Source organism: Gopherus flavomarginatus, chromosome 25 (assembly GCF_025201925.1).
Source record: "Gopherus flavomarginatus isolate rGopFla2 chromosome 25, rGopFla2.mat.asm, whole genome shotgun sequence".
Lineage (NCBI taxonomy): Eukaryota > Metazoa > Chordata > Testudines > Testudinidae > Gopherus > Gopherus flavomarginatus.
The window spans coordinates 7,627,132-7,645,005 of record NC_066641.1 but is presented as its reverse complement, the minus strand read 5'-3'; the positions used below and the strand labels follow the sequence as shown (position 1 = coordinate 7,645,005).

The 17,874-nt window shown below is 42.7% G+C and overlaps 1 protein-coding gene across 5 annotated transcripts in view; it reads right to left on the bottom strand.

The window, feature by feature from the left end:
* The window catches only part of KANSL1 (KAT8 regulatory NSL complex subunit 1), a 176,212-nt gene that overhangs the window by 25,431 nt on the left and 132,907 nt on the right, over window positions 1-17,874 (bottom strand). For all 5 annotated transcript variants that reach the window (XM_050935018.1, XM_050935020.1, XM_050935017.1 and 2 more), the window contains exons 4-5: window positions 7,077-7,181; window positions 1,236-1,351 (exon numbers count right to left, since the gene is read on the bottom strand). In XM_050935018.1, coding sequence (XP_050790975.1) covers window positions 1,236-1,351; window positions 7,077-7,181 — 221 coding nt within the window. The remainder of the gene's footprint in view (window positions 1-1,235; window positions 1,352-7,076; window positions 7,182-17,874) is intronic.

Sequence of the window (17,874 nt, the reverse complement as noted above, 5' to 3'; positions counted from 1 at the left end):
CAAAAAAAATGGTGTTAGGAAAATGCAGAGCAAAGAGTACTAACTAAAATCAATGGTGAGAATTACACACAATTCCACCAGGATATTTCAATCTCGACCTCAGAAAGTCCCTTTCTATCCAACTCCACTGCTCTATCAATGAGTCCCTCAATCCTTCCATGCAGGATCCCCTGAAATTCCAGTCCTGAATCTCTTGAGATATTGGCAGATTATCTGAATTGGGCCTCAATGCCACTAGGTACCAGGTTGAGAAAAATTCATTGGAAAGGACGCTCAGAATCTAGACATGAACCCCAAATCTGGTCTCCACTACAGAATTGTACCACTGCAATCTTTACCAGTGTGACTGAAATGGTGCAATGCTGACATTAACCTTCCTGTTTTAGATGCATACAGAATATCATGTCCACACATAGCACTTATCTTAATTCCAACACAACCCCCCATCCACTGGCCAGAAAGTTTTCTCCTCATTAGAGCACAATGTTTAAGTTTTATAAGTGAAATACACTGCTCTCAAACGTAGAGCTTTGATGACAGAGCTAACTGCAGACATATCAAGGTATTTTGTTACTGTGCTGAGATAATCATTTGCACTAATGCAATTGAAACACCAGTGCTTTCTATCTACAGTGTATCGATATAGAAACAAAGGCAATGGTGCTGAAAACACCTATGAACAACTGCAAGCATGTGTGAATACTGCATGCATGGCAGAGATTTCCAACAGTGCTTGAAATATTAAAATTCTCTAGTGTAGACAAGTTTCCAGTGTTTGCTTTCACCTAATATTAAATCCTGCTATGTTCTCTTAATGACAATAGCGCTAATGTAGGATGTATCTGAAATTTAACTAAGACCTTGTATGCAATTGTCTGACCCACAGAAGTCACAACGGTGTTCAAAAAAACCTGTTAAACAGTTTTGCCGGGACTGTGTTTTACATCATATTTGTTGCACAGTTCAAGGCAGGGAAAGATTATTTTTCTGAGAACAGTGTTATGCCTAACTACACTTCCATCTGTCTAACGCATTGTTTCTGAGTGCATCTGTAATTAGATTAGATGTGGGACTCAAGCAATATCATAACCATGAGAGGCTATAACCACGCCTGAAAAAGATTTAACTCAGTTACAAACTCTAGAGTGGGCCAGGCCTAGTTCGTAATGGAATATTGCCAACCTCACTGAAGGCATAAACTCCCCCCCTCCAGGCAGCCCATAAAAGCATCTTACGTGTTAATAACTCCATTGACAGGTCTCAGTGCTCCACAGGGTTTGGAGGGAAGGGATTCTGGAGTATTTCCAGCAGATGTACCAAGATTCACTACCGGCTGGGAAATGGAAGTACCCTGCAGAGGGAAAAGAAAGGACACAATGGATAAAGGTTTCTCACATAGTCATGTAAATTTCCCTCATCCCTACCTCTGCACCACCAACAAAGACCACAACAATGGGCTTCCACACACAACTTCAATTCCAGGAGGCTTCACAAACCAGCACATACCACAACATAGAATTGAGACTGAGGAGGAGGATTTTGCAAGATTTTCCTCCTCTGCCACAGCTGCTCATCTGCAGTTCCCAGTGTGCAAAACCGAAGGATTTCCAGTCTTCTCAGGTAGCTGCAGGCATGCAAAGACTGCCTTAGTGGCCAGGAGCAAAGCAAACCAAACCAAGAAATGATAAGGTCCTATAAGGAAGATTTTAACATTATGCCTCACTGTAGTGTAATGACCACTTGTACAAACTACCTTCACACGCCAGTGATCTGCAAACCATTGGAAGTTCAGTGGCTTTAGATCATGTGAGCTGCCAGAATCACTGCGAGGCCCCTTCTACATTAAGGTAAAAGGACCAAACATACAAAGGTATCTGTATTGTTAGGCACCTAAACCCCTTTGTAAATTCGGCCCCAAACATTGTTAAACACTTTAAACTCTTAACGTACTTAACGTAGTTGGGTTTTACACATACTGGAAGGTTGTCCCACTATAGCTACTACAAATGCCTTGTGTGTACTAGCATTTTAAATGTGTTAGCACACACCATCTTTCTAAGCGCAGTCAGCCCAGGATACCCTGAAGATCCCCAGTAATAGGCTGAGAAATCCATCTGAAGGTATCAGGAGGAATTTCCTTTTGGGAGGAGATGACCTATTTTCCCCATGCTCATCTGGCCCCTCTTCTTGAATCTCCTAAAGTCTGTTTTTGTAAGCCCATGAACTCTGAGGCAGAATCTCCACTGAAATCCCCCTGGAAACACAGAACAGTTCTCTCTGAACTTCTGTGCAGCTTGTCCATTCATTTCCAGCAAGGGAAAGGGTGAACTGAAGATGGCGGGGTGGAGTGAGAAGGGGGGAGTTAGGGTGGGGTCCAGGAGGGAATGTTCCATGAGCCAGGGGACGGGATTGCTCCTTTACACTAAGGGGAGAAAAAAGAGTTGTTACCAACGAGTGTGCTGCACCTTGACGTTTCTGGCTCTCTCTGAGAGCACAGAAACAGGCTGCCATTTCACTCAGACCTTCTGCTAGCCTGGCATAAAGTCACACACACTGAGCCCTTGAATGGAGACTCTTTTTGTTCTTTGTTGATTTGCTTACACCAGGATAAAGGCAATTTAGATTGTGGAATGGATTCTCTCCATGTATGGCACATAAGGAGAGTGGAGTGGAGGTAGCAATAGCAGCTGGCTCTGCACTCTAGGCACAGAGGCAGTGTTGTTCCAAGGAGCCTAGATTAGGAGGAAGCGGAACTAACAAAGCTGTCTGAATACAGATCAGAAAAAGTGGGCTGGAGACCCTGGAGCAGCTGGGAACCCAGGAGGAGGAGAAGCGTCGAAAAAGCAGGAACAATTCTCTAGCAATCCGTACTTAAGGTTGCATTAATCACATATTCGTGTATTTTGCAAGGGGGAAGAGAAATCTGCTCTGTTAGGAATACAGATGATGGACATTCACTGCAGCTGTGGGTATCTAGGGGCACTGGCAGTCTTCTAACACTATGCAACTGGTTTGCAACCTTTCCGAGTCTGTTTTTTAATCTCTTGCTGCTCTACCACCACTAGGAATGGCCCATTTCGGGTGTGAAAATCTGGAAACTTGGACACTTGCCAGCGCTGGCACCACTGTAAGAGTCAGCCATACTGTAACTCCTGCAAAGGCCACCTCTTTGCATTTGGCACTGGGAGTTTGCAAGCCACTGGAGTCTCACAAGGTGCTGCAGAGGATACATAATATTTCATTCCTATATATCCTTGTAGATCGCAGACCTACTCTTATCTCTTTGTTTAGATCACTCCTCTCAGCCGAACAAGCTTTGATGCTTCCCCTCTGCTGGGTACAAAGCCCTTCACTGCAGCAAATGCATCACCAAAGTTTTCATGTACCATCTCCTTCTGATGGCAAGGAGGGATCGTTCACATTAAGAGTATGTCTACACTGCATCTGAGAGCAGCCCAGGTAGACAGACTGGTGTTAGTGGGGCTTGCAACTAATGCACTAAAAATAGCTGTGTAGATATTGCGGCTCCTGTTCCAAAGCCCATTCCTCACTCCCTCAGACTTGAGAGCCTGAGCGCCAATGTCAAAGCCATGTCTACACAGCTATTTTCAGTGCATGAACCCCACCAAAACAAGTCTGTGGACCCAGGCTGGGAGGCTCACTTCCAGATGCAACGTTGACATACTCCCAAATGTCTGAACTAGCTAGAAGGGCTGGCGAGACATGGGGTGGAACAATTTCCTCCCTACAATTGTCTTCAGATCCTAACACTATCCTGCAGATCATCAAGGGCTTAGCTGGTACTACTTCAGGATTTCGCATCACTCATATTTTCAGACAGTGCATTTTCAATCCTGAAGTGGAAGCTAACAGAAGGAATTTCTAGGTCTTGTGTAAAAACGTCCCCTTTCACTGCCAGTATAATGAATTCCTCCTAGGGATTATCAGGCAACATTCCACACATCCTACTCAGTGTCAGGACATGTGATCACACAACACACTCATTCCACTGGTCAACATCAACTGGGACATCCTGGGGCCCCACACACTGGCCAGAGATGACGACTTTGAATGAAAGAAGAGACTCAGACACTTAGGAATGATTGGTGACGGATCCACTCTCCTGTCCACTTTTATACACCATCTCTTCAGCAAGGCAACGGGCACAGCCAAAGAGGATGGTATTCCATGCTGCCCTCAGGGTGCAGAGATAGTAATGCAGATCTCTGAGCCCTAGGCTGAACAGAACAGCTCGAGTGTATCTGAAAAAGGACGCTGAGAAGGGGTGCCAGATACAGCTGCTCTTCTGATACGAGTTCCAGTGCAACAGGAATGTGCTCTAGACTTGTTCCCTAGCTCGGTGCAAGCCAAGCCTCTTCCTGACTCATCACCCCACCCTCTCTGTAACAAGTGTAATTAAGCACATGAATAATTCTGCAGGGGGAGCATAACTGCTTGGTGCCTAAAGGCCACATTTCCTGTGGCTGACGCCCTCAGCATTATCTCCAACAGCCAGGCAGTCAGAACTAAACAAAAGGCTGGTAGAGGATTGCACAAAAGAGCAGAGTGGGGGTGATAAGACAACTTCAAATGAGCCCCTCCATGAAAGTGATAAGGATGAGTATTTTTACTGCCAGGTAAGAGCCTCCAGAACAGCAGACTTTAAGGTGTAGGCTCCAGCCATGATCACACGCCTGTTTTATGCAAACAGTAATCTCAGCGCATGCTTCATTATTTCTTCACAGCTATTTCTACTGCTGTAGCATGCAGGAGGCCCAACCAAGGATCAAGGCCCCATTGTGCTAACACTGGACAAACAAACAAAAATTGATGACTGCCCAGAAGAACTTACATTCCAAGTAAAAAGAGACAAGTGGATATAAAACTGAGAAACAGTGAAACAAGGGAACAGTGAGAGGATTACAACCAGAACGATTCAGTGGTACCAGCACACCACCTGACTAATGAGACATCACAGCAGAAGAGAGTTTTAAGGACCTGAAGGAAGATAATGAGGTGGCCTTGTCAGCCCGCGGATGTTTATGGGGAGCTCCTTCATAGGGTCAGCATGGGCACCTAAGTTTGGCTTTCCAAAAGGAAAACAAAACTGGCATTGGCATATTCTCAGTCAAAATTCCTGACTTAAACTAGAACAAAATGAAGCCTTCTTACTACTGTTAAACTTAACTATTTATCTCAGTCTCCAATCTGGCATTGACTGATTCTCTCAAGTAAACACAGAAGCGATCACAGAATTCTATTCTATTGTATGTCTGTTCCCCACCTATTACTACGCAGTCATGAAAGACAGTAAATAATCACTGGTCAGAGCAAGCCATTGCATGATCTAAGGTTTCAGAGTAGCAGCCGTGTTAGTCTGTATCTGCAAAAAGAACAGGAGGACTTGTGGCATGATCTAAAGCACTTTCTGTTATTCCAGTCCCATATCCTCACACTGCTCAGCTCATGTACCCCAATACCCTGCTATTCTGGTCCTAAGCAAATCCTGTTAACTAACAAATTATGTAGTAAGTTTTATGATGAGGTGAACCGTCATTCAAGGACTAACAAGAAACCTCTAACAAATGTATTTGAATCCCAGTCTCAAGGAAATCTAGTACAAGTTACCAGTAGCACCACCTGTGCATTATAGATCAGACCATCGGTAATTTAGTATTGTTGTCCATTATGGATTGGCACTGGTAATTTAGTATTGTTGTCCATTATATGTGGGCTTGGCAAATTAGATTTTTTAAAAAATATTTTTGACAGATTACATCAATTGTTATTTTAAAGTTTTTAGATTTTTAGCAATTTAAATTTTCACCCTGTGGGCAATTATACCCCCATGTCAAACTATTATTTAATGACAGCAGGCACTGAGTTAAAATGACAAACCTCTGTAACCATTAAAATGCAAACTGGCAACATAATATGCCAAAATATACAAAGGAAATAACTTTAAATCAAAACTAATAAATTTCTCAAGCTGGATTTTTCTTATTTCACCTATTTATTAATACTAGAAGCTTTCGAAACAGGAGGTCAAAATAACTGGAAGTTGTTTATTTTGGGAGCCAAATTCCAAAAAGCTGTGGCAACAAGAAAACATTGGTTTTATTTAATATTCACCCCACAGAAGGAGCTCTCTAAACTATGGTTGCTTAAAACTGACTGCCTCATGCAGGCAGAAATATTCATCTCTTCTGTGAATTTATAAGTTAATTTATTTTAACTATTTTGGAACCACACAGATAGCAACTCTCACCAACTGGAACAAATGGCAAAATTCACGTATTCCTTGGGTGCCCCTAAATTTTGCTCCAGTTTGAAACTTACCAGACCCTATCAGCAGGTGCTCTATGGTCACCACCAGTATGAGGAGCTAGAGGAGGTCAGTCCAAGTGTAGCTCACAGTACTGTACAGCAGTTTGCAAAACCTCATCTTTAATAAGGAAGATATTTCCATAAATGATTACAGGAGCAAGCTCGGCCAGCCTGCACTGCATGATGAAACCTGTAGTCTATGGCCTACATTTCTATATTAATAAATATTAAGCTCTTGATATAGTTCCCATCCATAGATCTCATAGCATCATTTATTCCCATTTTGTGGGTAGTGAAACTGAAGCACAGATTAATAGCCACTTTCTAGTTCACTAGTTTTGTGCCTCTCCATCTCGGGGTGTGACCAAGACATTTTTGCTGGAGGGAAGAAGGTCTGAGAGAATAAGTTAATGTCTTTAGAGTGCTTTTCACTTGTAAACTACCATATAAATGTTAATGTTTATTACAAGGGTCTCTCAGGGGAGCCCTGTTCTAAAAACATGTCCAAGTCACCATATCTGTTAAACCCAAACCCCCTGAAAAACCCCTCCTCACAGCCATAAATTCTCCAATAAGCCCCACTAAGAGGCCTCATTTCACCAACCTGTGCACCATGCCTTAAAGGGCTTCCAGACACCACGGTCTAAGGATCTGTCTTCCAGGACACACGCCCAAACCAACACACACCAGTACTTACAGACATGTTTCTGTAGTATCTAGTTGTGTTTCTCTCCATCTTTGGCACTTACCAGTCTGTCAGTCCCGGGCTCCAGCTTAACTTCGGCACTAAGGGGATGGGATACATCATCTCCAGCAGTGTCTGGGGATGACGCTTCACCAAGGACTATCAGCCCCTAGAGGAAAGAAAAATGTAAGAATTATTACTGTAGCATGGTGGATGGATTTCTTCAGTTTCATGTCTCTTCCCCTCCTTCACATTCCAGAAACCTAAACCACCACAGCAAGTGTGTGTGTCCAAAGCATCATTCAAACAGGATGCCAGACAGAATCCCTGCTGCCTAGATTTTCATGTCATTTAAGTTAAACTGGTGCAGGTCCCATGGCTTTGACTCATCCACAGCATACAGTTAGCTCCCTCTCAGGCAAGACTGCTGAATGCTGCCCCCTCCTCTCTGATCACTGCATATATGAGGAGTCAGCTAGCTGTATGTAAGCAAATAAAAAGAGAACATTTCAACGGAGTGGAAAAGAGAATTGTTTCTTGTAATAAAGAATGCAAAGTGGATCCTCTATCACAGCAAGACAAAGGGGAGGGCAAAGTCATAACTGTGCCAATGCAAAGGCAATAAACCCTGGCTAAAAACCCCACAACCAACAAGAAGCTCAGAGCAGATTTTCACCATGGACGCTGCATTCTCAGAGATCAATACAGGAAAGAAACACAATGATATTAGAAGCCCTCTCACCAACATTCTATACAAAGATGGACTACAAGCCATCAGGAACAATATCCCCGATAATGTCACAGCAAACCTGGTGGCTGAACTTTGTCCTCACCTGCAACTATTTCACATTTGGGGACAATATATACCTTCAAGTCAACGGTATTGCTATGGGTACCCACATGGCCCCACAGTATGCCAACATTTTTATGGCTGACTTAGAACAATGCTTCCTCAGCTCTCATCCCCTAATGCCCCTTACTCTACTTGCGATACATTGATGACATCATCATCTGGACCCATGGAAAAGAAGCCCTTGAGGAATTCCACCATGATTTCTACAATTTCCATCCCATCATCTACCTCAGCCTGGACCAGTGCACACAAGAGATCCACCTCCTGGACACTACAGTGCTAATAAGCGATGGTCACATAAACACCACCCTATACCAGAAACCTACCGACCACTATACTTACCGACATGCTTCCAGCTTTCATCCAGGACACACCACACACGATCCATTGTCTACAGTCAAGCTCTAGGATACAACCACATTTGCTCCAATCTCTCAGACAGAGAGAAACACCTACAAGATCTCTATCAAGCGTTCTTAAAACTACAATACCCACCTGTTGAAGTGAAGAAACAGATTGACAGAGCCAGAAGAGTACCCAGAAGTCACCTGCTCCACGACAAGCCCAATAAAGAAAGTAACAGAATGTCACTAGCAGTCACCTTCAGCCCCCAACTAAAGCCTCTCCAGCGCATCATCGAGGATCTACAAACTATCCTGAAGGACAATCCCTCACTCTCACAGATCTTGGGAGACAGACCAGTCCTCGCTTACAGACAGCCTCCAAACCTGTAGCAAATACTCACCAGCAACCACACACCACACACCCAGGAACCTATTCTTGCAACAAAGCCCACTGCCAAATCTGTCCACATATCTTTTCAAGGGACACCATCATAGGACCTAGTCGCATCAGCCACACCGTTAGAGACTCGTTCACTTGGCATATATCACATTTGGTAGATGTACATCATGTGCCAGTAATACCCCTCTGCCATGTACATTGGCCAAATCAGACAGTCTCTACGCAAAAGAATAAATGGACACAAATCAGACATCAAGAACTGTAACATTCAAAAACCAGTCGGGAGAACACTTCAAGCTCCCTGGTCACTCAATTACAGACCTAAAAGTGGCAATTTAACAAAAAAAAAACTTCAAAAACAGACTCCAACGAGAAACTGCAGAACTTGAATTAATTTGCAAACTGGACACCACTAAATTAGGCTTGAATAAAGACTGTGAGCGGATGGTTCATTACACAAAGTAAAGACTATTTCCCCATGCTAATTTTTCCCCTACCGTTACTAATACCTTCTTGTCAACAGTTTGAAATGGGCCGTCCTGATTATCCCTTCAAAAGTTCCCCCCTCCCGGCTAATAGCCCACCTTAATTGACTAGTCTTGTTAGAGTTGGTATGGCAACACCTTTTTTCACGGTGTGTGTGTGTGTGTGTGTGTGTGTGTGTGTGTGTGTGTGTGTGTGTGTGTGTGTGTGTGTAAATAAAACAAAAAAATCTTCATACTGTATTTTCCACTGCATGCACCTCATGAAGTGGCTTTTAGCCCACGAAAGCTTATGCCCAAATAAATGTGTTAGTCTCTAAGGTGTCACAACTACTTGTTCTTTTTACTGATATTTAAATAATCACCAGCAGCTATAATTCCAGTAGGGCATGGCAGGGTGGAGAGGGTTGTTTTATCAGGGTTCCAATGATATCTATTCTCTCCTGTTTTTTCACCTTTTACCCCATAACACTTGGGGCTTAAATCAAAGGCCAGAACTACTCCGCCTCTATGCTTAGCAGATGCTAATAATTCATCATGGCTGTACATGCATTAGGAGCTGACAAAGATGACCTATTTAACATTCACTGGGGGAGGGGGGGAAGAGAAGAGGAGGAAACCTTTTGGTAAGATCTAACTGGGAAGCAAGAGGGGAAAAGTGAGAGGTCAGGCACAAGGACAATATTGGCTCCTATATGCGCCGCCCCTCCCCCCCCCGTAAACAGAACTTAAAAGGTGACAACAAGAAAAAAACTGGAAACAAAAGGATAACAGTAGTGAAGGAACACCAATAATGAGAACAGGACGACGATAAAGCTTGTGAGGGTGGTGGGAGCACATGGAGAGCCTTAAAGGCATAAATTTTTACACTACGAGGTGAAGGTAAATTAGGACAATGGTCATCTCTGGTCATGGAGGTGACTGGTCCTTCCCTAGGACGCTGGCAGGAGTACTTGGAATGAAGATACCGGATACGGATCAGCCACTTGAAGGCCCCAGAGGCTACACTACGTGTTGCCACACACACACAATCAGAGCTCTAGTTTTCCAGGGACAAGACAAGGCCGTTAAGGCCAGGGAAGAGCAAAAATGCCCCAAAATCCAAAGAATAACTCTGTGGCCATGAACATGGTCCCTTATTATTGCTAAGTCATTTATTTTTTTAAACTGCACACTTATCCTGGCTGCACTTTTCCACACCAAAACTCAGGCCCGAACTTCACTGCCAACATTCCTTCCTCCCTGCACTCCTGGATCCTGTGCCAACACCTGCATCCTCCCAGAGTGCGCCACAAGCCCTTGCATGGACATTTAGTGTAGCAACAACTGGATCTTAGCTGTATCGATGGCATTGATCCCATATTGGAGCCTTTCTGGGAGCCTAACATCATGGCTTGAGGGAATCAGATCTAAAACAGCAGTCCACTGGGTTTCCAGAAAATCATGGTGGGCACCCATAACCTAGTAATTAATTTAGGTAAAAATCATGTAATGAGATAAGCATGTTTAAATGAAAGGGGTAGATGGTTTCTGACTAGCAGTCCTGGCTGCCTCTATTCTTCCATCTCTCTCCTTCCTTATTACCCCTAAGGAAACTACCCAATGTCCAAGGTGGATATTAATTTCTATGGTTTTCCGGGAATCACAGGAGGGTGCTGGGCTGAGAAGGGATGGGGAGATGCTGGCTTCTGGAATTCTAGAAATGATTAAATACTGCTGTGGTTCTTCTCCCAGCTACCCTATATGCTGATCTACCCAAAGTGACTCATCACCTTTTGTAACCAGTTCCAAACCCACCCAAGGTTGGGAACCAGCAGGGAGGTACGTCAGGTAGAGGAAAACTGGCATGGACCTAGAAACAGAGAGACTGGCACTGGAGAATGGTGTGTTGGAAATCCAAGGGAAGCCGTCGTCTTCTCCTGGCACTCATGGATTTGTGTGCCCTCTGTTTTGCTCAGGGAAAGCAAAAGTGAGGAGGCAGGAAAAGTCAGTTACAAAGGGCTTTACTATCTTCAGTTCATCCTGAGTAAGAACACGAGTGGATGAGCCTAACTGTTCTGTGGGGTCTAGGAAAACTGCAATGATCAGGTCTAGCACTTTAGATATTTACTAATAGTAACTGATTTGCAATTTTTTTTTTTTAAATGTCAGTCATTTCATTCTCAGTACCTGAATAGTGTCTCAGTTGAACCTGCCATTGTATTGTTGTCAGACTGAGCTTCTCTGACTAATATACAAAAGCTTTAAGAATGCAGCTCACCATGTGGAATGCAGGGGAGAGGAAGCCTTCTATTTTAAAATAAAAATGATGTTTTAAAAATCGTCATTTAAAACTTTGAAAGTATATATTTTTTTTAAGCTTCCATATAGGATATTTATTACCAAGTCCTACCTTATGTTCTCTCTCAGGCACTATATCTTGAATTGGGCTGTGGAATTGGCTACATCTCTTTCATCAACACTATGTAATTTATCACACTATCAGAATGGCACACTTCCTTTAGATGGTTGGGTGTTTTATTTTACTTTTTCAAGCATCAATGATTTCACTCTTCTTTGTAATAATAGATAGGGATAAGATCATTAATTGCTATTACAGTTAGGCTGACCAGACATCCCAATTTTATCAGGACTGTCCCGATATTTACTTGTTTGTCCTGCGTCCCAACTGATGTTCAGTCTGGATGCAAATTATCCCCGATATTTTGCACCCCAGTGCACAGGTGGAGGGGGTTGGTGCCACTGGCCCTGCCCTGACTCCGCCCTCTTGGGTCCTTCCCCAAATCCCCACCTTGGCCCCGCCTCTTCCCCAAGCATGCTGCATTCCTCCCCCGCCCTTCCCCCCCCCCCCCACGGCTTACGCCAATCAGCTGTATGGCAGTGCAAGTGCTGGGAGGGAGGGGGGAGAAGCAGGACAGAGCAGCCTGCTCAGGGTTTTGTCATTTTCTCTAACTTAAAAAACCTAGCAGTGAGAGAGATGCCCAAGAAGGCTTTATGAAATGAAGACAGACATCATACAATTTACTTCATAGGCACATTTATTCCCCCAAACAAGAGAAGCAGACACAATATGTCCAAAATGAAGATGTGACTCTGCAGCCCATATTCTTCATAGTTGTTTTATGATGATGAAATTTATGTAAGATGAGCCATGTAAGGTGTCACTGGAAAAACTATGATTTGCTGAATAATTATCCATTTATATGCATATATCATTTTTGTATCCGAAGTTATAAATATTGACTACGGATATGTATTTCAGGTACAACAATGGTAAAGCTAGACACTGCCAACGGCTCATCAGCAAAGACAATGAGCTGTGGAACAGCTTAGCCTTCCCGTGCAGCGGTTCTCAAACTGGACTGGAACCCCAAAGTGGGTCATGACAAGGGTGACCCAAAGTCCAGATTTTATAGGGACAGTTCCGGTATCTGGGGCTGTGTCTTATATAGGTGCCTATAGCTCCCTCTCCCACCCTCATCCCAATTTTTTCGCATTTGCCGTCTGGTCACCCTAGTGACGAACAACGTTCCCTCTAATTTTTTCCCACTCGTGCGGAATAAATTTTGTTATGTGAACTAAGATAATGTGAGCTGTGCGCCACCAGAAGAAACAAAAAACCTAGATATATCTCGGCTCTATGAGCTAAGATGTGAAAAAATTATCTACGTTATATTGTTTTTAAAAAGTTACCAGTAGGGATAATTACCCCAGCCAGCATAAGTTAGGTATTTTAGAACTCATTACTCAAAGAATTAAATTTAAGCGTAAAAGAAATAAAAATTATGAAATGCACAGACCAGTCAAAAAATTAAAGCAACACACTTTGAAAGAATAAAATTACAGAGATGTGCACGCACTGCAGGAAGTACCAAGAAGTAACAACAAGAAGTGTTGGGAGGTGTGTGACACACAGATTGGGTGTGTGCTGGTTGCTGAGGAAGTTTCTGAGAGATGCTCTCCCCCCTCACTCTGCAGAGATGGGGTACATGGGCAGGGGAGAGACAGTGTGTGCACGCATTGCTGGGAAAGTCTCAGAACGTGCGCTGTCTATTTAAGGCGCTCACTCACTCACCCGAAGGCTTGTTCAATCGTAGAGCGGCTGTGAGTCCTGAGCCCCGTCTCTGCTACCCTGTTCTGTGGAGATGGGGTACAGGGGCTGGAGGACACCCTGACATCAGCACCCTCCTTTCCACCACCAGGCTCTGCCCAGCCAGCAGGAGGGTCCCAGGAGCAGCTGCACAAGCAATGTCGCTGCAGAGCAGCAGTGGGGGAGAGGCACCTGAACACATGTTGCTAGCTGGATGGACGGGCATGGCTCTGCTAATCAACTGCACAGCACTTGAATCTCTCCTGCGCAGCCGCCCAAGCGCACAGCTTACAGGGAACACAGGTTGCGACCCCATTTTAATGGGTTCGCCAAGACTGGCTTAGACTTTCTGGTGCCCAGGGCTGCAGCCAAAGCCAAGTTGAAGCCCAAGCCCCACTGCCCAGGCCAAAGCCGACTGCCTGAGGCTGAAGCCCTTGGGCTCTGGCTTCAGTCTCCCCTCTTGGGGCCGTGTAGTAATTTTTGTTGTTAGAAGGGGGTCGCAGTGCAATGAAGTTTGAGAACCCGACTGTAAACTAGCGATTAAAAATTATCATCGTGCAATTAATCACACTGTTAAACAATGACAGAATAGCATTTTTAAATATTTGATATTTTCTACATTTTCAAATAATTGATTTCAATTACAACAGAACGCAAAGTGTATTGTGCTCACTTTGTATTTATTTATTACAAATACTTGCACTATAAAAAACAGTATTTTTCAATTAATCTAATACAAGTACTGTAGTGCAATCTCTATCATGAAAGTTGAACTTACAAATGTAGAATTATGTACAAAAAATTACTGCATTCAAAAAAATATATAAAATTTCAGAGGCTACAAGTCCACCCAGTCCTACTTCAACCAATTGCTCAGACAAAAGTCTGGTAACAATTTGCAGGAGATAATGCTGCCCACTTCTTGTTTACCATGTCACCTGAAAGTGAGAACAGACTTTAGCATGGCACTGTTGTAGCCAGCATTGCAAGATATTTACATGTCAGATGTGCTAAAGATTCATATGTCCCTTTATGCTTCAACCACCATCTCAGAGGACATGTGTCCATGCTGATGACAGGTTCTGCTCAATAACGATCCAAAGCAGAGCAGACTGATGCATGGTTATTTTCATCATCTGAGTCAGATGCCACCAGCAGAAGGTTAGTTTTCTTCTGTAGTTTCTGCATTTGAATGTTGCTCTTTTAAGACTTCTGAAAGCATGCTCCACACCTCCTCCCTCTCAGATTTCAGAAGGCAATTTAGATTCTTAAACCTTGAGTCAAGTGCTGTAGCTATTTTTAGAAATCTCACATTGGTACCTTCTTTGCCTTTTGTCAAATCTACTGTGAAAGTATTCTTAAAACCAACATGTGCTGGGTTATCATCCAAGACTGCTATAACATGAAATATATGGCAGAATGCAGGTAAAACAGAGCAGGGGACATACAATTCTCCTCCAAGCAGTTCAGTCACACATTTAACTAACACTTTTTTTAAAACGAGCATCAGCAGCATAGGAAGTGTCCCCTCTGGAATGGTAGCCAAAGCACAAAGGTGCATATGAATGTTTAGCACATCTGGCATGTAAATACCTTGCAACGCCCACTACAAAAAGAGAATACCTGTTCTCACTTTCAGGTGACATTGTAAATAAGAAGCAGGTAGCAGTATCTCCTGTAAATGTAAACACATTTGTTTGTCTTAGCGATTGGCTGAATGAGAAGTACGACTGAGTGGACTCGTAGGCTTTAAAGTTTTACATTCTTTGTTTTTTGAGTGCAGCTATGTAACAAACAAAAATCTACATTTGTAAGTCACACTTTCATGATAAAGAGATTGCACTACAGTACTTGTATGAGGTGAAATGAAAAACACTATTTATAATTTTTACAGTGCAAATATCAGTAAACCAAAATATAGCGAGCACTGTACACTTAATATTCTGTGTTGTAATAGAAATCAATATATTTGAAAAAGTAGAAAAACATCCAAAAATATTTAATAAATTTAAATTGGTATTCTATTGTTTAACAATGTGATTAATTGCGATTACGTAGTGAGTTAATCTCACAAGTTAACTGCGATTAATCAATAGCCTTACTGTAAATGTTTCAGCCAGCCCGTGATGGCTGCTATGACTCAGCAAAGCCATGTGACCAGATCTCATGATACTGAGCTCCATTTTGGGCACCTGTATTTTTCCACAAATGGGCTGGGAACTGGTTTTAGAACAAAGGGTTCCTGGCATATGGTAAAGCTCTATAAAGGTGGGGTGTGATATCATTGAGGGACCTTACTCCCCACACAAAGAGAACTTCTGGAAACACCTGAGGAACAAAGACTGAACTGGGGGAAGTGCTGGCCCCAAGCTACATTGATTTCTAGCCTGTGTATGGAAACCTGGCAGACTGCTCATCATAGCCAGGGTGAGGCACTGCTAATTCATATCCAACCTTTCTAGTGTTTTAGGCTTAGTTTGCGGTTTTGTTTATTTACTAGTTTATCTGTTTTGATCTGTTTGCTATCACTTAAAATCTCTTTTGTAGTTAATAAACTTGTTTTTTGCTTTATCTAAACCAGCGTGCCTTTAAGTGAAGCATGTGGAGAAAATCTCAGCTTGGTTAACACATGCTTGTTGCATATTCCTCTCCACACTGAGGGAGGAGCAAATTGAATAATAAATTGGTCGGGGCTTTGACAAGGGCAGCACGGTACAGCTCTGGGGTCTTAGGCTGGGGATTATCTTGGCTGTAACCTCTTTATTGTTGCTTCATATAGTGGCTGGTCAGAGCCTACATGTAACTGCAGCTGGGTGTGTTCCTGCCTGTATGAATGCTGGTGGGAGTGTAGGAGCAGGAGCAGATTAGTTTGTCACAGAAGCACACAGTGTGAGAGGAGGTGAGTCAGAGAGCTCGGTGGTATCCAGGGGGAACCCATTACAGAAGACATTACAATTCTATCTGTAGATTTAAAAAAAAAAAAAAAAAAGTTACAAAAACCCCAAGTCTCAAGTTTGCTACTAGCTTGGCCTACAAGCCTTTGAACTTCCCCATAAATACATATAGACTTAATATATTTGGTTTTTCCAGCATACAGCTTACTATGAAGTTTCAATTCAACCATCCAAATATGGTGAAAACACACCTGACTGATGCTGAGCGGGCTTGACAGCACTACAGACCTTATAAAAATTGATATTCTGAATTTAACTGCCTTGTCTTCCACTATTTACTTCACAATTTTGCTCTATTTTGATGCAATGAAATTCTGCAGTTTCCTTTAAAAATGTGGATTTGGAATGGAAATCTGGAAGTTCAATTTTAAATGTAAGAGTAAAAAAAGGAATTCAGGACTCCTACAGCAACCATATTTTAAGCCTCATTCTTGTTCTAGGCTCAACTTATGATCAATATGGAATCAAATCATGTTGGCTAAGTAACCAAGAGATTCTACTGCTCCTCCGAATCATTGTTCAATTTTGTCCTTGCGTGGTTCCAGATCCAGCCAGATTTCCATAGAGACCATGACAGTAGCCATCAGCTACTTGTAATCTATCAAATCCATCTGAAATCTCTTTCAATTGCTTTTGTAATCTTAAGCTCTCTTTCTAAAGTCTTTCATTGTGTAAAATGCTTGCTATATTCTCCTCCCCCCTTGCAATCAGCTATGCAGAGCCTGATGGCGGTTGCAGAATTTTTGACTGAATTGTGTTATTATTTTGACTGGTACCTTTTACACCATACGTAACAAAATTTAGGATGGCTTCACCCGAGAAGTTCTTTTGCTGTTGTCTGAACAAATGGCAAAAGGCTTAGCCATAGTTTGCATTCTCAGATGGAATCTTCTCCCAGTATTGTGTCCAAGTTGAAGATTTCTCACTGAAAAGAATCTTAAGAGCTCAATATTCTCTGAGTTGAAGAGACGAGTTAGCCAGCTTTATGTGTAGAACCATGTCAGATGCATTGCCCATCCTGAGGAAGTTCAACTCACCCACTTCTTTGTAATATCCAAAAATAGTTGATTCCACCCACTAGCCATGCTCTTCGCTTTAATCATCTAGGATTGCATCCGCTAGATCAGCGGTTCTCAACCTATTTACCATTATGGGTCGCAATCCACACTATCTATATAAAAATAAAAATCACATACATACTGCCTGTTTGGCCCTAAGGAAGTCACATGGGCCATAGCTGTGTGCTGACTGGACTGCAAGCGGCCCCTGGGCTGAGAACCACTGCACTAGATCCAGCTAGATTTCTAGACAGTACCATAAACATTTGGGCTGTTTTAAACGTGGAAATAGCGCTATACAGCCAACTCGTACATACTACAACAGTGTTTTAAAAAGGATTTCCACCAATACAGCATACCTATACTAGGGATTTACATCAGGGCAAAAACCCTAGTGTAGACAAGCACTCATTCCCTCAAAAGGAACAAGAATCAATGTTACTTTTTGACTTTCAGAAGAATTAAATTTTTCATTCACAGGTTCAAGTTGATACTAGAAACACAAGGCTCTAAAAACTTCCATCTATGACATTTTCATGTAAATATTTCCAAAAGACAGACAGCTAAGGGAGATGGCGAGGGGGAAGAGAAAGTCAGGTAAACTCAATAAAATCCAAAAACTCATTGGGTTGCTTTTTTCACAGCTCTGTCTATGGGAGCTCTCTGAACATTGCACTGGAG